Source organism: Pogoniulus pusillus, chromosome 19 (genome assembly GCF_015220805.1).
Source record: "Pogoniulus pusillus isolate bPogPus1 chromosome 19, bPogPus1.pri, whole genome shotgun sequence".
NCBI lineage: Eukaryota > Metazoa > Chordata > Aves > Piciformes > Lybiidae > Pogoniulus > Pogoniulus pusillus.
The window spans coordinates 11,654,267-11,679,780 of record NC_087282.1 but is presented as its reverse complement, the minus strand read 5'-3'; the positions used below and the strand labels follow the sequence as shown (position 1 = coordinate 11,679,780).

The 25,514-nt window shown below is 53.0% G+C and overlaps 1 protein-coding gene across 1 annotated transcript; it reads right to left on the bottom strand.

Moving 5' to 3' along the window:
- Positions 1-22,338: 22,338 nt before the first annotated feature.
- On the bottom strand, positions 22,339-24,211 carry LOC135183682 (brain-specific homeobox/POU domain protein 3). Its single transcript, XM_064158879.1, has 2 exons — positions 24,035-24,211; positions 22,339-23,342 (listed from the first exon to the last, which is right to left on the bottom strand). The coding sequence occupies exons 1-2, from the start codon at positions 24,152-24,154 to the stop codon at positions 22,434-22,436; spliced, it is 1,029 nt and encodes a 342-aa protein (XP_064014949.1). The 5' UTR covers positions 24,155-24,211; the 3' UTR covers positions 22,339-22,433.
- Positions 24,212-25,514: the final 1,303 nt, after the last annotated feature.

The window sequence follows — 25,514 nt, the reverse complement described above, 5'->3', positions numbered from 1 at the left end:
CTTCTCCTCACTCCCCCCTCCCACTGGCCCTCAGAGCACTGAACCAACACCTCCAAGACTGCTTTTTCTTCTCTGCTCTGGAGAAGAGCTTGGATGACTCTGTCTTCCAGCAAAAAAGAAACCCATGAGGACCATCTTATGTGTCCAGGACTCTGACTCCAGATGCACCATCCTGATGCTCTCCCCAGTGCCACCCTTAGATGCATTCCCAGTCCCTGTGTCCATGCCAAGCACTTTGCACTCAACAACCTCCAATTTTCTGCTCTGCTGAAACTTGCAGCACAGATCCAGACACCCTCCAGTTGGCTGCCCACTGTGCCCCTGGAAAACCTGCCCACATCCCAGCTGTTAGCTCACAGCAGAGCCATCTGCATCTCCTTTAAGGCCACTTCTCCTAGGACTGACCAAGCAGCTGCTGCCCTGATCCTTCTGGTCTTAGAAACTGTTGGGTCTGTGGAAAGGGACAATCACAAGTCACAGAGTCACACCAAATCCCAGCATGGTGGGGTTGGAAGGGACCTCTGCAGATCAGCCAGTCCAACCTCACCCTGCTCAGGCAGGGGCACCCACAGCAGCTTGCCCAGGGTCACAATGCCCAGCTGGGTTTGGAAGCTCTCCAGAGAAGGAGACTCCACAACCTCTCTGGGCAGCCTGCTCCAGGCCTCCAGCACCCTCACGCCAAAGAAGTTTCTCCTCCTTTTCAGGTGGAACCTCCTGGGTTCCACTTTGTGCCTCTTGCCCCTTGTCCTGTCTCTGGGCACCACTGAGAAGAGTCTGGCCCCATCCTCCTGTCCCTCACAGGTCCTTTAGATCTTGCTGGGCATTGCTTAGATCCCTCCTTAGGCTGCTCTTCTTCAGGCTAAGCAACCCTAGGTCTCACAGCCTGTGCTCCTCACAGAGATGCTCCAGCCCCCTCAGCACCTTTGGAGCCTCTACCAGACTCTCTTCAGTAGTTCCCTGTCTCTTGAACAAGGGAGCCCAGAATTGGACCCAGTACTCCAGCTGTGGCCTGACTAGGGCAGAGCAGAGGTGGGGGAAGAACCCTCCTTGATCTGCTGCCCCCACTCTTCACGCACCCCAGACCACCACTGGTCCTCTAGACCACGAGGACACATTGCTGGCTCATGGTGAACTGCCTACCAGCCCTCCCAGCTCCTTCACTGTGGAGTTGCTCTCCACCAGGTCACCCTTCACCTGCACTGGTGCAGGAGCTTGTTCCTCCCTAGAAGCAGGTCTCCAGGACCCTACCCTTGTGCTTTGGTTGCCTGCAAATCCCCACCCACCCCCACAGGACTCAGATGATGTGGGCAGAGCAGAAAGAAGTCACAGACCTGAAGCCAAGATCCAAATGCCCACAATGATTCGTGTTCCCAGGTGCCAGTTGGCCAGCAGCCAGAGCCAGGAGAATAAAGTGCCAGCTCTGGAGCACACCTGGCTCCGGGGGCTTCAGCTGGGCCATGGTAGCCACCCAGGAACTTGTCCTCTAAACGGCAGCAATCCTCCTGGCTCTGCCTACATGACATTTCTTGTCTGCTCTGCGCTCCCCTTGTCTTCCTGCCCTCCAGGGATGGCTTTTGTCGTCTGCTGACGTGCAACACGGCTCAACTTTTGTCATCCCTGCATTGCCTGAGGCACTGGAGGTGACCTTGCCGCTGAGCTTTCCTTTCCCTTTCACAGGGGAAGCTTCTCCCTCCTTTGAGCTGCTCTCGCTGTGCTCTGAAGCTCCTTTTTCCCTCTTGGCAGAACAAGCTTCACTCAAGCAAGGTTTGGCCATCAAAGACACCACTGGCAGGATGTAGTTGCTTCTACTCCCCTCTTGGCAGAACAAGCTTCACTCAAGCAAGGTTTGGCCATCAAAGACACCACTGGCAGGATGTTGCTGCTTCTATTCCCCTCTTGGCAGAACAAGCTTCACTCAAGCAAGGTTTGGCCATCAAAGGCACCACTGGCAGGATGTAGTTGCTTCTATTCCCCTCTTGGCAGAACAAGCTTCACTCAAGCAAGGTTTGGCTATCAAAGGCACCACTGGCAGGATGTAGTTGCTTCTTTTCCCCTCTTGGCAGAACAAGCTTCACTCAAGCAAGGTTTGGCCATCAAAGACACCACTGGCAGGATGTAGTTGCTTCTTTTCCCCTCTTGGCAGAACAAGCTTCACTCAAGCAAGATTTGGCCATCAAAGACACCACTGGCAGGATGTAGCTGCTTGTGCCATCAGCATCCACCACCTTGGATCTGTCTGGAAGGTGGAGCACATAGTGGAGCAGTGGTCTGTAATGCCTGAGCCCAGCTGCAGGGTCAGCAGATGCCCCTCTCCCATACATCCTCTAGCTCATGCTTCTCTCATAGGGTCCTTTCTGACCCAAAGCCCCTGAGGTGGGCTACAGAGAGTGGAACAGGTGGCCACAAGTGAGGTGTTGCACTGGAAAGAGAAGGGTTGAGGAGTTTGGAGGGTTGCAGGAGAACTGTGGGAGGGTTTGTGGTCAGCAGAACTGAGGGGAGAAGGACAACAGTTGACTGCTCTAAACTGGAGACCTCTGTGAACCTCTGGCCAGCTTTATCATCTCTGTCTGTACATTCCCTCATTCTTCTAGGTCCTATTTGAGGACAGTGTTGAAGCAGAGAAGTTGCTCCAAGGAAATAAAACATCTGTTCAAATGAGCATGTGGTCACAGGTCCGCCTAAGGCTCTCCATGGTTGTGGTGTTCTCTGCTCATGGGTGTGGTGGTGTGTGTGAGAGGGGCAGCAGAGCAGTGTCCCAGCCCCTGCCTATGTCCAGACTCATGGTCAGTGATGGGACTGAACAGATGGATGGAGTGGCTCACCTATGCTTGTGCATGACAGGAGCCTTTCTCCATGCTAGGGACAATTTGGGCCAGAGTCCTGGCCTGGACCTTTGCTAAATAGATGCCAGGGTAAGGTTACTTGTTCTTGAATGGAGCCAGACTCTGCTCAGTGGTGTCCATTGACCAGGACAAGGGCACAAACTCGAACCCAAGAGAAGAGAAGAAGAAAATTCTGCAGTGTGAGTGTGATGGAAGCCTGGAGCAGGCTGCCCAGGGAGGTTGTGGAGTCCCCTTCTCTGGAGAGCTTCCAAGCCCAGCTGGCCATTGTGATCCTGGGCAAGCTGCTGTGGGTGCCCTGCTTTAGCAGGAGGTTGGACTGGATGATCTGCAGAGGTCCCTTCCAAGCCTCACTGTGCTGGGGTTCTGTAGCCACCCAGGAGCCCCTCAGCACCCATCAGGGCCACACCATTGTGAGCTCTGCTGACTACACTAGGATGATCCAGACCTGTCATCTCAACCTGCTAATGGTCACTCTCTATTGTGTCAGTTCCTGAAGCAAACAAGTACCAATTTCATTCTCATTGGAGAGAAGAGGAGAATGTCTCTGCCCTGGCAAACAACAGCAGGCAACACATAGTCATTCTTTTCCACCATCTCCACGTGGGATAACCTGACAGTGAGAGACAAGGCTGTGTTTTCTGCTGAGATAGAATCATAAGAATCATAGAACCAACCAGGTTGGAAGAGAGCTCCAAGCTCATCCAGTCTAACCTAGCGCCCAGCCCTGGCCAACCAACCAGACCATGGCACTAAGTGCCTCAGCCAGGCTTGGCTTCAACACCTCCAGGCACAGCCACTCCACCACCTCCCTGGGCAGCCCATTCCAATGCCAATCACTCTCTCTGACAACAACTTCCTCCTCACATCCAGCCTAGACCTCCCCTGCCACAACTTCAGGCTGTGTCCCCTTGTTCTGTTGCTGGTTGCCTGGCAGAAGAGCCCAACCCCAGCAGGCTACAACCTCCCTTCAGGGAGCTGCAGACAGCAATGAGCTCTGCCCTGAGCCTCCTCTTCTGCAGGCTGCACACCCCCAGCTCCCTCAGCCTCTTCTCACAGGGCTGTGCTCCAGGCCCCTCCCCAGCCTTGCTGCCCTTCTCTGGACACCTTCCAGCACCTCAACATCTCTCTTGAGTTGAGGAGCCCAGAACAGGACACAGCACTCAAGGTGTGGCCTGTCTTCAGTACTATGACCACACCTGGAATCCTGTGGCCAGTTTTGGGCTCCCCAGTTTAAGAGAGACAGGGGCCTGCTGGAAACAATCCAGCACAGAGCCAAGAGAATGATTTGGGGACTTGAGCACTTCCCCTAGGAAGAGAGACTGAGAAACCTGAGGCTGTTTAGACTGGAGAAGAAGACTGAGAAGAGATCTCATCAATGTCTATAAATACCTGAGGAGTGGGTGTCAAGTGGCTGGGACCAAGCTCTTTTTGGTGGTCAGCAGCAATAAGACAAGAACCAACAGATACAAACTGGAACAGAGAAGGTTTCACCTCAACATGAGGAGAAACTTCATTACAATGAGGGTGACAGAGCCCTGGGACAGGCTGCCCAGAGAGGCTGTGGAGTTTCCTTCTCTGAAGGCTTTCAAAACCCACCTGGATGCATTCCTATGTGAACTACCCTAGGGGATCCTGCCTTGGCAGGGGGGGTTGGACTCGATGGTCTCTGGAGGTCCCTTCCAACCTCTAAAGCTCTGTGGTTCTGTGGTCCTCTCCCCCCACTGGCATCAGTTGTGTGACAGTGAGGAGGAGAAGCAGGCTCAGATAACCACGGAACCAATGGATACTCCTCTCCAAAACATCCCACCTGAACTAGGACTGTTCAGCTGGCCCTCCCCAAAAGTGTCACCAAGGGAGGGGTGGGGGACACCAACACCCCCCCCCAAAATAATGTCACCACCCTGGTGGGTGGACATGCCAATAGATGGGGACACCACACAAACACCAAAAGCATCCCCAAGGGATGCGGGGTTGGGGAACCTCGAAGGGTGCAAAAGAGCTGGGCAGAGCTCATCCTCTGCCAGCCAGAAGCCTGCAGTTCCCATCTGCTGGACTTCTCAGCTGCTCTCTTCGGAGCCAGCAGCCAGGAGAGGGAGCTCGGCATCCTGCCGCCAAAGATCGCCGGGGACCAGGCGGATGGTTCTTTTGTTCGCCGAATGAAAGAAGGTACCCACGAGGGAGTCGTCTTGGCAGCTGCTTCGGGAGGGCTTTGGGGGATTGCGGAAAATCGATGCCTGCCAAAGGCAAAATGGACAGGACCGGTGGAGGAAAACACAACTCAGGCTTCTGAGGGATCGTTGCACTCAGAGGACATGAGCTTGGGGCAGGGGAGGGGGGAAGGATGTCTTCAAGTCCTTAAAGCCATCAGCAAGAGCATCTCTGCTGTGAGGCCAGGCTGAGAGAACTGGAGTTGTTCAGCCTCAGGGACACCTTCTGGTGGCCTTTCAGGACTCCAAGGGGCCAGAAGAAAGCTGCTTTGGGGCAGGCCCTTTTGTGATAGGACAAGGGGTAGTGGCTTAAATTAAAAGAAGGAGATTCAGAGTGGAGAGAAGAGAGACATGTTTGACTCTGAGGATGGTGAAACTCTGTCCCAGGTTGCCTGGGAAGGTGGTAGATGCCTCATCCTTGGAACCATTTTGGGTCAGATATTCATAGAGTCATAGAATCATCCAGGTTGGAAGAGACCTCCAAGCTCAGCCAGTCCAACCTAGCACCCAGCCCTGGCCAATCAACCAGACCATGGCACTAAGTGCCTCACCCAGGCTTTGCTTCAACACCTCCAGGGACAATGACTCCACCACCTCCCTGGGCAGCCCACTGGGGGCACTGAGCAGCCTGCTCCAGTTGCAGATGTCCCTGATGACTGCAGGGAGATTGGACCAAATGACATTGAAAGGTCCCTTCCAATCCAAACCACTCTGCAATGTTGTGATCTGGAGAAGAGAAAGCTGAGATCTCATTGCTCTCTCCAGCTCCCTGACAGGAGGTTGCAGGGAGGTGAGGATTGGCCTCTTCTCTCTAGTGCCAGGTGATAATGGCCTCAAGTTGCACCAGGGGAGGTTCAGATTGGACATAAGGAACAATTTCCTTCCTGAGGGAGTGGTCAGAGATTGGAACAGGATGCCCAGGTGCCCAATGGTCATTTGAGGGTCACCCTTCCAGCCAATGGTCACCCATCAACACTGTGCATTCTTTCTCTCTTTGCTTCCATATCCTGGTTGGCTGGGACAGTGCCTGGAAGGATACCACAGCCAGTCCCAGCGTGGCAGATGTGTTTTCCCTTGGGCTAGGGTGAAAGAAAAGTTCTTTTGTGAGTGCCAGATGGGCTATGGAGACACCTGCACAATACCTGCCTCCATAGGCTCTGGCTCTGTTCCGTGCTCTGCTGGCACAGAGCAGGTTGAGACTTGTACCTAAGCTGCATGTCCCTGCATGGTCTTGAGGTGCTTCTTACCCAAGCCAAATAGAGATGCTAACAAAGGATCTGCACCTTGGTCATTGCTCCAGTTGCAGATGTCCCTGCTAACTGTAGTGGGTTGGACTAGAGGAGCATTAAAGGTCCCTTCCCACCCAAAGCACTGCTGGATTCCTTTCCTATGCTCAAGGAACATCCCTGTCTGGGCAACAGTTCCCTTGTTCTTCCTTTGTGCTTGGGCTCATTGGATCTTCAGATCCATCCTGCATAGGATGATGGCTTTGAGCTGGAGGAGGGGAGATTTAGAGCAGAGATCAAGAAGAAATTCTTTACAATGAGGGTGGTGAGGCACTGGAACAGGTTGTGGATGCCCCCTCCTGGATGTGTTCAAGGCCAGGTTGGATGAGGCCTTGAGAAACCTGGGCTAGTGGAAAGTGTCCCTGGCTGTGGCAGGGGGGGTTGGAACTGGATGGTGTTGATGGTCCCTTCCCTTCTGGAGTACTGTGTCCAGGTTTGGGCCCCCCAGTTCAAGAGGGACATAGAACTGCTTGAGAGAGTCCAGTGCAGAGCCACAAAGATGATGAATGGAATGGAATGGAATGGAATGGAATGGAATGGAATGGAATGGAATGGAATGGAATGGAATGGAATGGAATGGAATGGAATGGAATAGAATGGAGCATCTCTCTTACAAGAAGAGCCTGAGGGAGCTGGAGCTCTTTAGCTTGGAGGAGACTGAGAGGTGACCTCATCAATGTTTATCAATATGTAAAGGTGAGTGCCAGGAGGCTGGAGCCAGGCTCTGCTGGGTGATGCTCAGTGACAGGACAAGGGGCAGTGGGTGGAAGCTGAGGCACAGGAAGTTCCATGGAAACATGAGGAGGAATCTTTTCCCTGTGAGGGTGACAGGACACTGGAACAGGCTCCCCAGGGGAGTTGTGGAGTCTCCCTCTGTGGAGATATTCAAACCCTGCCTGGATGTGTTCCTGTGTGATCTGGTATAGGTGATCCTGCTCTGGCACAGCAGTTGGACTGGATGAGCCTTCAAGGTCCCTTCCAGCCCCTGACATTGTGTGATTCTATGATTCCAACCCAACCCATTCTGTGATTCTATGATCTGAGCACTCAGACTCAGAGCATATTTGCAACTGCTCTTGTCTATCACATGCCACCCCTCTGCCTCCCAGCTGGCAGGCTGCCCTGGATGCCCTGTGGTCATTCCAGTCCAGCCAGCTTCCTGGGACCATTCTCATCCTGACTTTGAAATTTGTTTCTCCACAAACATTTGCTCCTCAAACCCCAATTTCTTCAACAGCTGAAGGAAGCAGACATGAAAGAATCATGGGCATCTATAATTGAAAGGAGAAGTCCTTGGCTTTGTTGCATCTCCTACCGGAGGTGCCAATTAAAGGCTGCTGGATCCAGGATGGAGACCACCTGCCCCATTCCTCCCCAGCTCATTTTGGATGGGAGACCAGCAGGGATTTACTGCTGGGGTTGGTCAGGATTTAGACCTGCAGCCTCGAAGAAGAAGTTGTATGACTCCAACTCCCTTGTCCTGAAGCCAACCAAGCCCCAGAACTTTTAGAAGCTGAAAAGCTGGATGAAAACATCAAACACTGAAGCAGTTTGCAGGAATATCAACCAGAGGATTAAATAACCTCCCCCCCCCCAAAAAAAAAAAAAAACCAACCCAACCCCAACTGCACCAACACCATCACTGGGCACAGATAGCTCCAGATCTTGTAGCTTCCAGACAAAGTCAGCAGCAACCCTCAGAATCCCTGTTTCAAGTCCAACCTTCTGCTTTTATCTATATTTTAAACCCCACACAAGGTATACAAGGTGAATGTTGCTGTTACAGTCAGAAAAGTCTAAATAATGGATGAAGAAGAGAGGCTGGGGGTGGGGGGAAGAGAAGAAAAAAGATGAAAAAGGGAAAAAATGAGGGAAAAAAAGAGAGAGAAAAGAGAGAAAAAGGGGGAAAAAAAAGAAGGGAAAGGGATAAAGGGAAAGAGAGAAAACAAGAAGAAAATTAATAAAAGGTAAAAAAAAAAAAGGAGGAAAAGGAGAGAAAAATAAAGGAAGAAAAAAAGGGGGGAAAGAAGAAAAGCCATAGAAGAAGAGGGGAGGAAGGAGAAAAATTACAAGGAGAAAAAAGGGGGAAATTGGAAGAAAAGGGGGAAAAAAGAAGGGAAAAAGGAGAAAAATAAAAGGAGAAAAAATGAAAGGAGAAAAAAGGGGGAGAAGAAGAAAAGGCAAAAAAAAAGAAGAGGAAAAGGAGAAAAATAAAAGGGGGAAGAAAGGGGGAGTGGAAAGGGGGGAAAGGAGAAAAAATAAAAGGAGAAAAAAGGAGGGAAAAGAAGAAGGGGGGAAAAAGGAGGGGGGAAAGGAGAAAAACTTAAAGGAGAAAAAAGGGGGGGAGAACAAAAGGGGGAAAAAAGGGGGGGAAGAAGAAAAGGGGAAAAAAGAGAGAGAAAAGGAGACAAAAAGGTGGGGGAAAAAAGGGGAAAAAAGAGAGGGAAAAGAAGGAAAAAATAAAAGGAGAAAAAAAGGGGGAGAAGAAGAAAATGAAAAAAAGATGAGGGGGGAAGGAAGAAAATTAAAGGAGAAAAAGAGGGAAATAAGAAGAAAAGGAAAAAAGAAGGGGAAAGGGGGAAAAATAAAAGGAAAAAAGGGGGAAAGAAGAAAAATGAAAAGAAGAAAGAAATAAGAAAAAGAGGAGGGGGAAGAAAAAAGTGAAAAAAGGGGGAAAAGGGAAAAAGAAAAAAAAAGGGGAGGAAAAAGGAGGGGAAAGAGGAAAGAAAAAAAAGAAGTTTAAATTATAAAAGGGAAGATAAAAAAGAGAAACATTTTTAAACCAAATCAAAACCAGAAGGATGGCAAGAAAAGAGAAAAAGCAAAGGCAAAGAAATGGGAAGATGCAGGCACTGTGGGTGGGACCAGCGGTGGAACATGCTGCAGACACATCTATGGGAGGCTGTCCTCATCTGCAGCTGCAGTGAGGACAAGAGAGGGGATAGCAGGCTGATTTCAGGGGGCTGTTTTCACCCCCAGACTGCCTGGGATCAGTAAGTTCTCTGCTCTGGGACACCATCCAGCAAACAAACCCAGGGACTCCCACTCCCCGTGCCCACCTCTCTTCCCTGGGCATCATATCCATGAAGATTTCCTCTTCTTCAAGGGAATGTTTCAGAGCTGATGAGCCAAGTTGCCCCAGGGATGGTTTAGTTTGGACATGAGGAACAATTTCTTGCCTTTCAGAGTTGTCAAAACCTGGCCCAGGCTGCCCAGGGCAGTGGTGGAGTCTCCATCCCTGGAAGGGTTCCAAAGCTGAGGGTGCTGCGGGCTGTGGTTTAGTGGTGACTTGGCAATGCCAGGGTTAAGGGTTGGACTTGATGATCTTAAAGGTCCAACCAAAAGGATTCTATGATTCCATGGTTCCAAGCTCTCTGTGTGGAACCTTTGCTGGCTGCTTTCACAAGAAGTCAACCTGGAGGCAGTGACCACACCTTTGTGGCAGGACTGGGAGCACTGGGGAGTGGTTTAGCTTCACCTGGGTCCCTCCAAGAGCAGCCAGCACCTATTGCCATGATAACTTAGAGCAGCATTCAAACAGAAGGGGGTTGACTGAGTTCGGTATCTAGGGTGGCTTTTCAGAAGGCCACCTTCCCCCTTCTGCAGCCCTGGGAGAGAGATTGGCTCCAACCCACAGGAGTTAAGAGCCTTACAAAGCACAATGAAGCCATCAAGGCTTGGCATGGAGGCAAGCTGCCTTCCCACTCCTGCCAAGTGCACAATCACTCCTCCTGACTCCCTCCTGGGCTGCTTCAAGTGGATTCTTTTCTTCTCCATGCCTGAGCTCGCTTTGCAGGTGCTCAGTTTGAAGGAGTGGAGGCTCTACTGGGAGTAGGAAACATCTCCCCATCAATCAGCCCAAGTCCTCTCTCCTCCATGTGTTCACCTTTGCAGAGATGGCCAGAAGCAGGCTTTTGTCTAAAAGGTAAAGCCATAGTGGCCATGATTGATGACACACAAGTGACTTGGTGAGACACTGGAACAGGTTGCCCAGGGAGGTTGTGGATGCCCTCTCCGTGGAGGATTGGATGAGGCTTTGAGCAGTCTGGCCTAGTGAAAGGTGTCCCTGCCCATGGCAGGGCAGTTGGAACTAGATGATCTTCAAGGTCCCTTCCAACCCAAACCAGTCTATGATTCTATGACCTCTTGACCCCAGCCTTGCCCAGCAAGAGGAGTGTGGAGCCTCCCATCCCCAGCCACCAAATGTGCCATCAATGCTTAGGAGAAGGCATATGAGCAGCTTCTCTTCCACCTTTGCTCCTCACAGGGTGACCTCCCCTCTCTCTCTGCCCTTCTCAAGCCACAGATCTCAAGTGCCAGGTGGTAAGTCAGACCCAGAGTGATGCCACCACGTCACCTACTTTCTTTGGTGAGAAGCAGTTGAAGGTCAGCAGATCAAGGAGCTGGAGCTCAGCAGACACCAGTAACTCCCTGCCCTGCTGGTGGCTCAACAGCAGTGGAGATGTTCCTGCATCATCTTAGGGGGTACTACAGTGGACCTGCTGAGCTGGGTAGGAGCTGAGCTGGAAGCTGTAGAACTGAAAGGAGGCTGGAGCCAGGAGGAGTCCAAGGAACAGGTGACAGGACAAGAGGAAATGAGCTCAAGCAGGGAGCTATTTCTGCCTCACCAGCCAGACTGGGTCCTTTTGAAGACCCTCTCTTGCCAAGGACACAGGAGCACGATCAGTGGCATGTCCATGACTGCAGATCCAGACATGCTGCTCTCTGCCAGATCACCATGACGATGTGTAGAAGACAACCCCACCATGGAGTTCACAGCTGCTTTCATTGGCATCTCCACAGGCTCTCCAGTGAGTGAGGGGAGCACTTGTGCAGAGCTCAGTTTGCAGCAGATCGATGCAAGGTGCACTCACCCAGCCACCTTGAGTGGACTTTGTGGCTTTGGCTGCTTGCCAGGCAGGGAGATGGAGCGCCGTGGTCTGACCCATGGGTGAGCAGGCAGAGCAGAGCACCACTGATGAGCAAACAGAGATCCAGGCCCTGCAAGCAGCTTCTGGAGCATTCCCTGGGGAGCATTTGAGCAGGTGTGGAAAAGTCCAGCATATTTGGCCATGAAGGACGGGTCTGTGTGGCCAAGAGGGACAGGTCTGTGTGGCCATGAGGAACAGGGCTATGTGGCATGAGGGACAGGTCTGTGTGGCCATGAGGAACAGATATGTGTGGCCATGAAGAACAAGTCTGTGTGGCATGAGGGACAAGTCTGTGTGGCCAAGAGGGACAGGTCTGTGTGGCCATGAGGTATGTGCTTGGGGAATGCCCAAGCTCAGGAGCAAGCACAGCTGGTGTTTCAGGCTCTCTGCAGACCCAGCTTTGGAGTCTTCTTGGTTAACACTTCACCTGGAACTCTGCTGTTGGAAACCATGAGGCTGATCTCCATGCTCCCCTGGTTGTAATCTTCAGAGACCTTAGACAGAGGCCACCATCCAAAGCTTTAATTGAACCTTGGCTCTCAGCAAGGCTCTACAGAGGGAGCGTGAAGGTCTCCTTAATTCAACCAAGCCATCCTGCAGCCCATTTACCAGCACATGATGAAGTTTCCTCATCAATAATTAACACTGAACCACAACTGACATCATGAAGCATGTGGCTGGCTCAGTTGGTATCTTACAGCAGCCAGTGGTTCACAAGGGAGATGCTCAGCCATCATGGCATGGATCAACCCCTTCCCCCAGCAAGGAGAGAGCTTCACACAGCTGCTGCTGGTGCAGAGCATGGCAGCTGCTCCACAAAACCCTTCCAGACAAGGAGCAGTGGAAAGCATCAGGTCTCAGCTGGATTGCAGCATTGATTTGGGGTGGCAGAAGGTCAACAGCCTTTGGCCAGGGCTTGAGGGTTGGAACTTCACAGGAGTAGACTCATAATTGTGCCTGAGGCTGGTGCAGGTCCATGGAGGTGGAGGCAACCTTCTGAGCATGGCTTGCTGCGACAGGGCCAGGGGTGATGGTTTGAACTAAAAAGGGGGGAGTCACTCTGGAGAGAAGGGAGATGTTTGACACTGAGGGTGTTGAGAGGCTGGCCCAGGTTGCCCAGAGCTGGGAGGGTTTGGGAGGGAGGGGTGAGGCTGGGTCAGCTCTGGATGCTCCATAGCCAAAACCATGGGAATCTTCTGCTCCACAACTGTTCCCAGCCCGTGACAGCTGCGCAGTGCAGCCACCAGAGCAGCAGGACACGGGGTCATTTCTCTGCCATGACTAATTCATGGGCAAGTGCAGCCCCTCTGCTCCTCACCTTTGTGCTGCTGTCTCCTCTGGTGTGAAGGCAGGTGGACAGACAGGAGGGGGAGGACAAGGAGGAGGGATGTGCGAGGAAGCTGATGGAGATGCTGAGCTGCATTCTCCATGGCTTGTGGAGGAGCCCAGCTCTGCTGTGAGGCAGGGAAGGAAAAGGAGTCAGTCCACCCATGAGGAATTGCTTTTCCTCAGGAAGATTAGAGCCCTGGGTCAGATCTCAGTCACAGCTACCTTGATATCTAGGCAAGAATTCCAGACATGACCAAAAGTCAAGTCCCAAGGAGTCTCTCTTCCTGTCACTAAGGTGTGCAGTCACTTCTAGACTGTAGACTGCAGTACTCAGTGCTGCCTGGCCCTTAGAAACAGGTTGAGAGTAGGATCCCAGTGTCTGGCTATGGACCTCCAGCCTTGGCTTCTTGAAGAAGCCATCAGGAGCTATAAGTGAGTGCAAGTGATGAGAAAAGCAGGCTTCTCCTGGTGCTCCACTGAGCAGAGAATCCCAGACTGGATTGGCTTGAAGGGACCTTTAAAACTCATCCAGTCCAACCCCTTGTGTCAGCAGGGACATCTGCAACTAGAGCAGGTTGCTCAGAGCCACAAACAACCTGACCTGCAATGGTGCCAGGGTTGGGGCATCTCCCACCTCTCTGGGCAACCTGGGCCAGGCTCTCACCACCCTCATGGTGAAAAACTTCACATCTAATGTAAATCTCTCCCCTTTCAGTTTAAAGCCACCTCCACCAATGGCACTCTGAGCCAACCCTACATCCTTGGTCTAGGGTCAGCAGCACATGCCTAAACTTGGGGAATGAGTTTGGCATTACTGCTGCCCTCACTTAGGACCCTGAGGGACATCATCCCAGTATGGATAAGCAGCAGGTTGGAAAGGACCTCTGGGAAATATCTACCACAGTTTCACCTCAAGTGTGTTGCCCAGGGCATAATCCCCGCAGAGAAGAAGGCTCCACAACCTCTCTGCACTCAGTGTTAGATCCAGAGTGGCTGAACATGTGTGGTAGATCCTCTTCCATCATGCAAGGCCAGCAGAGGTTTCCTCCTTGAGCTGGGTGCTGGTTTATGGAAGAGACAAACATGACACTGCCCAGCAGCAATGTGCAGGGAGGTTGGGAAGTCAGTAGGAACCCAGCCTCATTCATCACCCATTCCTTGCTCATTGCTGGAGCTGGTAATGAACGAGACTGAGTTTCTACTCACCTCCTTGTGCCAGGGGCTGACAACAGCCTCGGCCAAACAAAGTCCTTGTGAGTCACAGGTAGTGGCTGGGTGGTCTCAAAAGGGTTGGGGAGGGTTTATACCAACACAAGGACCTGTTTTTTTTCTTCTGTGAAAGCAAAACCTTCCTTGCCTGCTCTAAATAAAACATGGCTCTGAGTTCATATTTCTCAGAGAGTTCTTTTCCTACAGCTGCTGGAAATGCTGGGGAGAAGCTGCAGATGAAATAAAGATTTTAGCTCTGATCTCTCCATCTCCAGCATCCCAAAGTTTCTCCAGCCCTCTGTGAGCTTCCCTACTCTCCAATTCACCCAACGCTCCCAAGCCAAATCCCACTCCACCTCCTCAGAACATACAGCTACAAACCAAGGCCTGTTCCCAGCAAGACTGCAGGTGAGGGGTGGTGGGACCAAGCTCTTGGTCTCTGCATGGGAAAAGCACAAGATTAAAGTTCTGCAAATGCTTATTTAACCAGAAAGAAAACCACCCAAAATCAACAACAACAACAAACCCACTCGTGGCTTTGTTAAAAGCTCCTTTATTGTCACAGGGATGAGTGTGTGGAGCATGGAGCTCTGCTTTTGCACACCAGGCTCAAGTGTGAAAGCTGCTCATGGTGAAGAGCACCCAAACTCCTGGTAGCAAAAGGAGGAAACTCAAAAGCTGGTCCTTGGAGATGTAGCCCAGGTGATGCCTCAAGAGTGAGTGTCCTCACCAAGCTTTTCCTCTTGCTTTCTGAATCTCCCAGCTTCCTCTGAGCAGATTGTGTGGGAGGTGGCCTGATTCCTGCAGTGCAGAGTGTGACACTCAGGTGACCAAAAGTTGAGATCCTGGGGTTTTCACCTGCACCTGAGGGACAAGCTGCAGACCAGTTGTCTGGCTTGGCTTTCTCCCACCCTACAAGCTCTCCCCAGGCTTTCCTGAAGCATGTCCTCTGCCCTCTGCAATGCTGTGTCTGCTCAGAGCAATTCAGATGTTACTGCACCCTCTGCTTGACCAAAATCCCAGTAGCTTCCCAGAGATGGAGGAGGGGTTTGGCAGAAGGCTCCAAAGAACACAGAAGGGAAAGCCATAGCCTGACTGAAGCCTTGGTACTGGTGAAGAGCAGCTGATGGCTTGGGGAAGAGGATGATGAAGATAAAGGTGCTGAAGGGCCTGGAGCATCTCTGTGAGGAGCAAAGGCTGAGAGCCCTGGGGCTGCTGAGCCTGCAGAAGGTCAACCTGAGAGGGGATCTGAGCAGTGGTCAGCAAGAGCTAAAGGACTTGTGGGGTCCAAGAGGATGGGGCTGGGATCTTCTCAGCAATGCCCAGTGACAGGACAAGAGGCAATGGGCATAAACTAGAATCCAGAACAAGAGGAGAAACTTCTTTGTTGTGAGGGTGCTGGAGGCCTGGAGCAGGCTGCCCAGAGAGGTTGTGGAGTCTCCTTCTCTGGAGAGCATCTAACCATAACTGGACATGGTGAGCCTGGTGAAGCAGCTGTAGCTGACCCTTCTTTGGCAGTGGGGTTGGACTGGATGACCTCCAGAGGCCCCTTGGAGGCAGTTTTAACTTCCACCATTCCATGTGGGCTACAACTGTCCTGCCTTCCAGCAGTGGGGGCTGTGCCATGCCTCACTCTGCTCCCACCTCCCAAGCTCTTTCCAAAGACACCTAATTGCCAGCTGTCATCCCGGGTTCTCCCTCAAGCTTGGCTCTTCTCCTCCTCACCCAAGCACCACCAAACCTCTCATTACTGCTCTCCTCCTTTTTTCCCCCTGTAGTGGATCACAGCCGACTTCAAGCACCAGCCTCTTTAAAAATGCATCTGCTCTGCTCCCTGCTAAAACACATGGAATAATGGAAGAGTGCCCATCAGCAGGGCCCCGGCACCTGGACAGCTTTCAAAGGCTGCAGTCTCTTAAAGAACATGGAGCATCTTCTCTCCTCCAGACCCAACACTGTGACGTGCTGCTAATATCTGAACAAGGATGCCCATGTGTCATAGAAGCATAGAATGGTTTGCACTGGAAGGGACCCCTAAAGCTGGTCCAGTCCAAAGTGGGATCTCTGCAGCTAGAGCAGGTTGCTCAGAGCCACAACCAACCTGACCTGCAGTGGCTCCAGGGATGGGGCATCTCACACCTCTCTGGGCAACCTGGGCCAGGCTCTCACCACGCTCAGAGTCAAAAACTTCTCCCTTCTCTGCATTCCAAATCTCCCTCTTTGAGTTCAAAGCACCCTCCCTTGTCCTGTCACAACAGGCCCTGCTCAAAAGTCTGTCATCAGACTGCCTGTAGGTCCCCTTGAAGTCCTGTAAGGCCACCAGAAATTCTCTCTGGAGCCTTCTTTTCTCCAGACTGAAGAACCCCAACTCAATCAGCCTGGCTCAGCCCCCTGGCTGTGTGGCACAGGAGCTTTGCTGCCACCATTTGCTGTCACCCTGCAACTCAGGAACCATTGCTGGTCCCTGTGTCTGTGACAAAAAGCAGGGTGAGAGGGATCTGATCTAACATCACATCCACACCCCACCCTAAGTGACCTCATCCTCAACCACTCTGCTCTAAAACACAGAGGTGGGACAGTGCTTCCACCAAGATGTCTCCAGACAGGTCACCTTTTGCCTGCAGTTACCAGCCTCAGAGCGTGGACAGCTGCAAACACCTCCTTGCATGCCTTGGCAGGTGGTGGTATGGACATGCTGACCTGGATCATTTCTGTGTCCACTCCAGGATCTCAGATACCCAAATTCTTGAAGGGTTTTGGGTTCTATTGCAAGGAAAATAGATTAAAATGGCAGTAGCACAGAGCTGACCAACTTGGAGGTGAAGGCTTTGCTGCAAGAGAGACGATTGCTACAGGGTCATGCACCAGCTCCCAGAGCTCACTGGGCACAGCTCCAAGAACCAATGTCTGAGAGCTTCAGCAGCCCAGAAGTGGTGGGCAGCTTTCCTGTCCTCTGCAGCACCAGGGCTTGGACTAAGCTCTGCTAAGCTTTAGTGTCCCCATTTAAAGATGTTTCCACCTGAGCTGGTCATTAAACAGCTTCGTGGGCTTTAGGGTGAGTAGGATACCTCTGAGAACTGTTAATTTGCCTCGCTTCAGCAGGTGATGACAGAAAGAGGAGAGCTGCACTGTAGAGTCCTTGGTTCCTCTCCCCTGGCCATGATCTACACTCAGCTATGCACCCCTGCCTTGAAGACCCCAAAAGCAGCTCAGCCAAGGCTCAGATCCCTGCTAAGTTAGCAGTAGAAGCAGGATCAGGACCAGGACTAGGGTCAATATCAAGGTCAGAATCTGTTTCAAGAGCAGGAGCAGGAACAGGAGGAGAATGAAGGTCAGTGTCAGGAACAGGAACAGTCCCTTTCCGGGTCCCCATGTGTGATGAGTCCTCCAGGTCTCGTCACTGCTCCTGCACCCCCTGCCCGCCCTTCCCAGCCACTGCAGCTGATGGTCACTGGCCAGAGCTGTCCCATCCCACCCGACCCCCTCAAGCCTCCCCTAGCTGGTTTTTGGGGGCCGGAGTTTCGCCCCCTTCCTGTGTGGGACCCCTGGAGCCCTGCCCCGGAGCCCAGTGCTTTGTGCTTGGCCAGTGCCCCCCGGCCGCTTGTAACCCGCTTGAATACCGAACGACACCCGGGGCACATTTGAGGGAGGGCACAGGAGAGGCACCTGCGAGCTGCTGCCGCCTGCCACCGTCCATGGCACCGGGCACCGAGCCGGGTGCCGGGCTCTGAACCTGGCCCTGGGCAATGACTCCCGGGGCGGAAACCCGGCCCTGGGCACCGACTCCAGTCCCAGGCACCGACTCCGACCCCAGGCACCGAGCTCGGGCAGAACTCTGGCTCAGGGCTCTGATCCCAGCTCCGAGCACCTACCCCAGTCCCCGGCACCCACTCCCAGCCCTGGGCGCTGACGCCGGCACCGGCCGCTGAGCCCAGGCCCCGACCCCGGCCCCTGGCACCGGCCCCTGGCACGGACCGCAGCCCCAGGCAGGATCCCTGCTCCCCTCCCCATATCGCCAGCAGGGCTCAGGCTCCCATCTCCGAGGCAAAGGGTCCCAGGAGGTGCTGTGTGGGGTGCGCTGTGACTGGTTTTGGTGGGGTTCTAGGATTCAGGAGCAGCAGCAGACGGGAGCTGTGTTTGTGTCTGCCAGGGAGAGCCGGGGAAAAGCGGGGAGGGGGGGGACGGAGCGGAGGGGGCCCTGCTAATGCTGCGCGGAGCTGATTCTCCAAGGCCCCCCCGGGCAGCACTCAGCATCCAGCCCTCATTAAAATTTCATCGGCAGCACTTGGCCAAGGTCTGGTTATGAAAATGCGCTTTTGGCTTCATGGAAAAAGCAGGAACAAAGAACTGGGTGGGCTTGAGGGGGGACACAGGGGCTGGACACCCCCCTACACACCCCCCCACTCCCTCTCTGGAGCCTGTGGGACCGGACCAGTTAGCACTGGGAAAGGGTTTGGATGCAACCGCTGGGCTTGTCCTTCTCCCTCCCGGGTGGTTATTAAGGGGGTTGGATAATTTTTCCTTTTTTAAGTCATTTTTTGTTTGTTTGATTTGGCTTTGGGTTGGTTTGGGTTTTTTTTGTGGTTTCAGAGGGTTTTATGTGGTTTCAGGGGGGTTAGGGTAGCTTCAGGTGGATTGTTTTCCCCCCACTCCCTTTAACATGGGAGGGTTTGAGGCTTGCTCTATCCCATCACAGGAATGTGAGGTTTATATATATATTTTTTTTTCCACTGAACAAGTTGTTTTAAAAAGCAAATCAACAATTAAAAGGGCCAACCCCCCTCCCCCCCAGCCCCGAAAAAAGCCTTCAAAACAGAGTAAAAAAAAAACCACAACCCACCAATAACAATAAAAACCCAAACAAGCAAACCCCAAACCAAAAAATACTTTAAAGAAGCAAGCAAGCACACAAACAAACAAATAACACCCCCCTCTAAACAGCCCCAAAAGCAAAACAAACAAAGCCCTAAAACAAAACCAACCAAAAAAAAACCCAAACCACCGAAACCACCAAAACAGGCGAGAGAAAAAACAACCAACCAAAAAAAAACCAAACCAAAACAAAACAAAAAAACAACCAAACGAAAAGCAAAAAGCTCCCAAAGAAGCAAAAAACTACACCAAAACAAACGCAAACCCCCAAATCACGCAGAAAGCAAGCAAAAAAAAACCCAAGACAATCAAAATCCAAACCAAGCAAACAAGGAAAAAAGAAGAACAAGCTTTTAAAATTGCAAATCAAGAGAAAAAAAAACCTGAAACAAGCAAAATCTCCCTCTTTTTATCTCCCCAAGTGCCCTCCCAAGACGAAGATCTCAAGCCCGAGGAACTGCCACATCTCAGCTGTCCAGAAGCTCCAGTTGGTTTCTGGGGTCATTTCGATGCGAGCCGCTGCGGGAGCGGAAAGCTCCGGGCTGATGGAGCCGGGAGCTCAAATGTCCCTTCCTCAGCCATTTCAGGTCGCAGCCCTGTAAGGACCAGGGAAGAAGAAAACGACACCCGTGGGGATACCCCCAGGGGATGTGGGGGAGTTAGGGGAATCGGGTCTTGATCGCTCCCTGAAGCCATTCGCGGAGCACCGGGTGGGAGATGCAGGATGAGCTCCCCCGAAATCCCCACAACGAATTTAACCTCTGGGAGCATCCTCCGGGATCTTAAGCAAATCCAAGTTCGGGAGCGACAAGTGGAGCTTCGGGGCACAGGGAGTTTGGGCTGGTGTTGGATGGCGAAGGGGTAAAACTCATCCCCTATCTCGGTGGTCCAGCCGCCTTTTGAGACCCTGGCAAGGCTGGAGCCCGGGGAAGCCCGGAAGGAGCCCCCCGCTCTATCCCGGGGTGCTGAGAAGCGGCTCGGCCCCAAGATCTGTTGCTTTTCGTTGAGTTCCGTTTCGTTGCCCACCAAGGAGGAAAGGACCGCTCCTGGAGATCCAATGGAGATGCGCTGGGAAAGAGGGGAATCCCTGGGAAGAGGAGGTTCCTGGGGTAAAAGGAAGGTTCTTGGGGAAAATGGAGAGTTTGGGGGGGAAAAGGAAGGTCCCCGGGAAAATCGAGTTCCCGGGTAAAAAGGAAGTTCCCAGGGAAAATGGAGATTTGAGGGGAAAGGGGGTTCCCAGGGAAAAAGGGATTCCCGGGAAAAAGGAAGGTACCTGGGAAGAAAATCGAGGGTTTGGGGAGGAAAAGGAGAACCCTGGGAAAAGAGTTTCCCGGTGGAAAACGGAAGCTTCTGTGGAAAGTGAAGATCTGGGGTGAAAAGGGGAACCACGGTAAAAGGAGAAGGTTACCGGGAAAAAATGGGGGCTTGGGGGGGGGGGGAGGGGGATCCCCAAGAAAAGAGGGGTTCCTACGGGAAAAGAAGGGCTCCCGAGGAAAATAGAGGAGTTTGGTGGGGAGAGGCGGGGGGGGGGGTGGGGGGAATCCCTGGAGCCGTGCAGTAACTCCAGGAGGCAGGAGGGTGAGGTAAAACGTGCATGATTTATTTCGAGATGCTGCAGCGAACACGGACACCGAATTCCATTCAGCACACACACGGCGGAACGAAATCGCCTTTAATTTAAAAACGAAACAAAACAAAGCAAAATCAAAACAACAAAACAAACTAAAAAAAAAAAAAAGAGGAGGAAGTTTAAAAAAAGAAGAAGAAAAAGGGGGGGAAGGACAAGCAAAAAGTGAAGAAGGAAAAAAAAGGGTCGAGAAAAGGGGAAAGGAAATAAAGGGAAAAAAAGAGAAAACGGGAAAGAAAAAAGAGGGGGGAAAAGGAGGGGAAAGGAGGAAAGGAAATAAAGGGGGGTGGGAAGAGAAAATGGGAAGGAAAACAAGTAGGGAAAAAAAAGGAGGGGAAAGGGGTAAAGGGAATGAAGAGGGGGAAAAGGGAAAACGGGAAGGAAAACAAGTAGGGGAAAATAGGTGGGGAAGGGGTAAAGGAAATAAAGGGGCGGGGGGGGGGAAGAGAAAACGCGAAGGAAAACAAGTAGGGGAGAAAAGGAAGGGAAAGGGGGAAAGAAGGGGGAAAGAAAAACAGCAACCAAAAAAAAAAAAACTTTTAAAAAAGGGAAAGAGGCAAATTTCCCTGTTAAATACACTAAAAAGAGAAAAAGGAAGGGGGGAAAGAGGGGGAAAAAAGCAGAATAATAAAACCCGAATACCAAACAACCGAAGAAATGACCAAAAATAAAGACTATTCTTGCCTTAGAAAGTGCAGAGTTCCCCACGGGCCCCCACGGAGGGTCCAACCCGAGCATTCCCCCACCCCGGGCCGGTCCCTCCCCGCTTGCTGAGCCCGAAACCCGCTGATTGTCGAAGCGCAGGGGTTTGGAGGAGTGAAACCAGACCCACACCCACCAGCAAAAATAACTCCGTTCCCCTTCTACCCCAGAAACCAACCCGGGGCTCCAGGAACGGGCCGAATTTTTTGGGTGACTTTCTTTTTCCTTCCCTATTTCCCTTCTTTTCTCCTCGTTCTTTGATTCTTTCCCCTTTCTTTTTTTTTTCCTAATCAATTTTTATCCTTGCATTTTACTCTCGGAATTCTTTCCCCTCTTTTTTTTTTCTTTCCCCTCTTTTTTTTTTCTTTCCCTTCTTTTTGACTTCTTAATTATTTTATCACAAATCTCTTCCCTCCCTCCCTTTTTTTTTTTTTGGATGCCTTCCTCCCCGTCCCCTACCTTTTTTTCCCCCTCCTCCCTCTTTTTTTTTTTTTCATTCTTTCCCTCCTTTTTTTGGGATGTTTTCCCTTCTTTTTTTGTTTTAACATAGCTGATGAGGTAGAAACAGAAACCTTATTGCAAAACTGCCATGGGTTTGCTGGGGGTGGTGGGGGAGGTGGAGTAGGGGAGGTGGGACACAAGGGGACAGCAAACAAAACCATGCAAGTGCGTGTGTGTGTGTGTGCAGGGGGCAGCGGGAGGGGGGGGGGAGGGAGCTTCAGCTCGGGGTTGGGGTTTTTTTTTCCCCCTATTTCACTTTTTTTGCTTCTTTAATTTCTCAAAAGAGGAGAAGGACACCACAGAGCCAAGTGCCACGGCACCCACCCTCCCCACACCCCTCCCCCCGCCCCGAATTCCACTCCATGCCCTGGGGAGGGGGCAAAGGGTTGTCACAAAGCCTCCACTGCTGATGCTCTGGACTCCCCAAAATTCCTCCCCCACACACACTCCCCTCTTCCTTCTTGAGCCTTTTGGTTCCTCTTTTTCTTTTCCATCATATATTTCTTTTCTTCTCCTCTCCAGTTTTATCTACAAAAGTCTTGTCCCAGTCTTAACAACATCACTCCCAAGATGGGAGGGTGGCGTGGGGCTGGGTAGGTGGGGGGCAGTGAGGAGCAGGCACCAGAATTGTTCACTTTGGGTGAGTTTTCCTTTCTTTTTTTGAAGGTAAATTCCTCCTTCCTTTTTCTTCCCCTCCCAATTTTTTTTTTCCAAAGAACCACAGAAAAACAAAAACAAAAGCTCCAAGAACCTTCCCCCCCCCCCCCCCAAAAAAAAAAAAAATAACCCTGCCCAACTCAGAGGGACTAAGTAGAGGGCTAGGTTGGGGGGGGGGGGCAGGGTGGGATGGGGAAGGGCAGGACCAAAGCGAGGTGGTTGAGGTGGGTTGGAGGTGCTAACCCAACGCACGCAACCCAACTCCTCCTTTAGTAGGTGGCAGAAAATTTCATCCTTTTCTGCTTCTGTCTCTGGTTGCAAAACCAAACCCTCACCACGTTCTTCTTCAAGTCTAACTTCTCGGCGATGGCGGCGATCTTCTCGGAGGAAGGTCGCGGCTGGACGGCGAAGTAAGCCTCCAGCGAGCGCTTCTCGGGGGCGGCGATGGAGGTGCGCTTGCGTTTCTTGTCCCCCCCCGTGTAGATCTCAGGTTTGGTCATTTTCTCCCTCTGGGCCCTCTCAGCTTCCTCCAGCCAGGCTTCTAAGATAGGTTTGAGGGCTACCATGTTGTTGTGGGATAAGGTGAGGGATTCGAACCTGCAGATTGTGCTTTGGCTAAGGCAGCCGACTCCTGGGATCTTCAAGTTGGCCAAGGCGGAACCCACGTCCGCTTGGGTCACCCCCAACTTGATCCTTCTCTGCTTGAAGCGTTCGGCGAAGGATTCCAGCTCCCGGGGATCCGTCTCCGTCTCTGGGCCGGAGATGACGGCGTGGGAGGTGAGGCCGTGAGGGTGGGACATGTTCATAGGTTGGGAATGGTGGCCCATGTGGTTGATGGCTGACATGTGGGAGTGAGGGTGAGAAGGTGTGGAGCCCACATCTGGGCCTGGCACCCCTCCGAGGGGAAGGGCAGAGTTGAGGTGGTCCAGGAGCTCGCCATCCAGACCTTGGGAGGGTTGGTGGTGGTGGTGGTGGTGGGGATGGTGGGTGGTCAGCACAGACGGGTGGTGCAGGTGGACAGAGGACGAGGTAGGAGTGCAGGAGACGCTGCTCATGGTGTGGTAGGTGGCATCTGGCTTGAAGGGGTGGGTTTTCTGTGATACGATGTCCACAGCTGCCAGAGCCTCAGCGCCTCGCAGCAAGGTCTCGTCGAAGCCAGCAAAGATGTTACCCTGGATCTGGATGTGAAATGGGAAGGGGGAGCACGGATCAAAATGGGAGTAAAAAACAAGTGGGACGAGTGGGAGAGGATCAAAGGGAAACTGGCATGACTTGGGGGGGGGGGAGGTCCCACTGTCTCCCTCCAGCAGTGCCCAGGCCAGCTTGACCCGGGTTCAACCCTCACCACCACCACAAATAAAAGGAGCAGAAGTAGGGATTCTGGACTTGGAGCACACATCCTTCCGTCCGGGGTGACCCCCAAACCAACTAAAAAGACCAGGACTGGGGTTGCCGGACCTCAAGCACCCATCCTTCCGTCCAGGATGAGCCTCTCCGAAAGAGGGAGCAGCCAGAGGAGGGGCTGGAGCCCGTGGCTGTCCCGCAGAACCTGTGCTTTCACGGGTGGGGTTGTGCAGCACGCAGCCCGCGATGAACCCTCGCAGCCCGCTCCCGACTCTCTCCAGACCCTCTTCTCATTCCAAGGCCCCTCAGCAGCAGGACAGCTCCCACCTCACCTCACCAACCTCGCCAAAACCTCCAAAGAAACCCGACCCCCGACGGAAACCATCAGAAGACGAAGTTGCGGAGAGCTGAAGGTGGTCTGCAGGTGCAGGACCCCCCAAAACCCATCCCCATGGCGGGGGAATCTGGAAGCTCCGCAGGTAGAGAAGGGGTTCTGGGGGGCTTAGTGTCGGGGAGTGAAGCTTACCTGGGGTGCGGGCAGGCAGGCTCTGCGGATGGCTTCGGAGCTGGTGTGGAGGTGGGGGTACTTGGGTTCGTGCAGGATGGGGTGCATGCTGAAGGCCTGCTTGCTGTTCATGGACATCATGGTGGTGGCGGAGGTGGTGGTGTTGGTAGGAAGAGGAGCGGGGCAGGGGCAGGGGCGCTCCGGGCAGCCCGGGCTCCGGGGGCGCGGTATTGTCTGGCTCCTCCACCCGGCATCAATGGCATTATAGCCCGGCCCCCCCCGCCCCCCGCCACGCTCATTGGATGGCTTCAGGCAGGTACCTCCCACCGCCCGCCCCCGTCCCCCCTCCCAACACCCCCCCCCGGGCAGTGAGATCACAACCCCCACTTCTCCGGTTGTACCCCTCCACCCCATCCCCTCCGCTTATGTGTCCCCCCTCCTCCGGTTGTATCCCCTTCTCTGCTTATGTCTCCTCCCACCCTGGCTCGTTGCCTCCCTCACTTGTACCCCCTACTCTGGTTGTATCTCCCCAGTTGTACCTCTTCTCCTCGGTTGCACACCCCTCAGACTCCCCCTGCCCCTAGTTGTACTCCCTCACCCCGTTTCTACCCCACCCCCGCCCTGTTGCATCCCCTCCATCTCCGTTTGTACTCCTGCCATCCTGATTTTACACCCCCCGCGCACCCCGATTGTACCCCCTGACCCCATTGCACCCTCAGTACCCCAGTGGTACCACTCCAGCTCCCGCCCCACTCCCAGTTCTGCATCCCTCACTCCATCTATCCCCCCACCAAAGAAAGCCCAGGTCTCGCCTCCCGCCCCAGCCCTCCGCAGTGCCGGGGGGGCTCCGCCGCTGGCCGGCTTTATCCCACTTGTTATCACGGTGGTTATCCCGGGATGAGAGGCGGGGGGGGAGATCCTGGCCTTTCCCATGGCCGCCCCGGGATAATGACGGAGCTTTGGCTGTCTCTTCCCGCCGCTGTCCCCCGTTTGGCCCGGAACATCCCGGAATGAGTCGTGGTCTGCATCCCCCGTCCCGGCTCTGCCCGCGCTGTCTGGCCCTGCCTGGCATCTGCCAGGTTTCTGTCTAATCCCTGCCCTATCCCAACCCAATTCCTGACGGATCCGTGCCCGACATTTACTCCATCCCTGCCAGGTCTCTGCCCTGCCCTTGCCCGATTCTTGTCTGACTCCTGCCCGACATCTGCCCGGTCCCTGGCTGGTCTCTGCCCGACCCCTGATTGATCTTTGCCAGATCCCTGCACAGTTCCTGTCCGATTCCTGCCCGACTCCCTGAAAAATCCCTGCCCTATCCCTGCCCAATCCCTACCCAGTCCCTGACTGATTCCTGACTGATCTCTGCCCCATCTCTTGCCTCATTCCCTGCTTCACCCCTGCCTGATCCCTGCCTAACTCTCAGCCCCATCCCTGTCCTGCTCTTGCCCAATCTCTGCCCAGTCCCTGCTAGACTCCTTGCCTGATCCCTGCTCAATTCCTACTC

What these genes read in the sequence shown, in the direction of transcription:
- LOC135183682 (XM_064158879.1), bottom strand. Translation starts at nt 24,154, where the DNA reads ATGATGTCCATGAACAGCAAGCAGGCCTTCAGCATGCACCCCATCCTG. An exon ending in CCTGCCTGCCCGCACCCCAG is followed by an intron (nt 23,343 to 24,034) that starts GTAAGCTTCACT and finishes TTTCACATCCAG; the next exon opens with ATCCAGGGTAACATCTTTGC.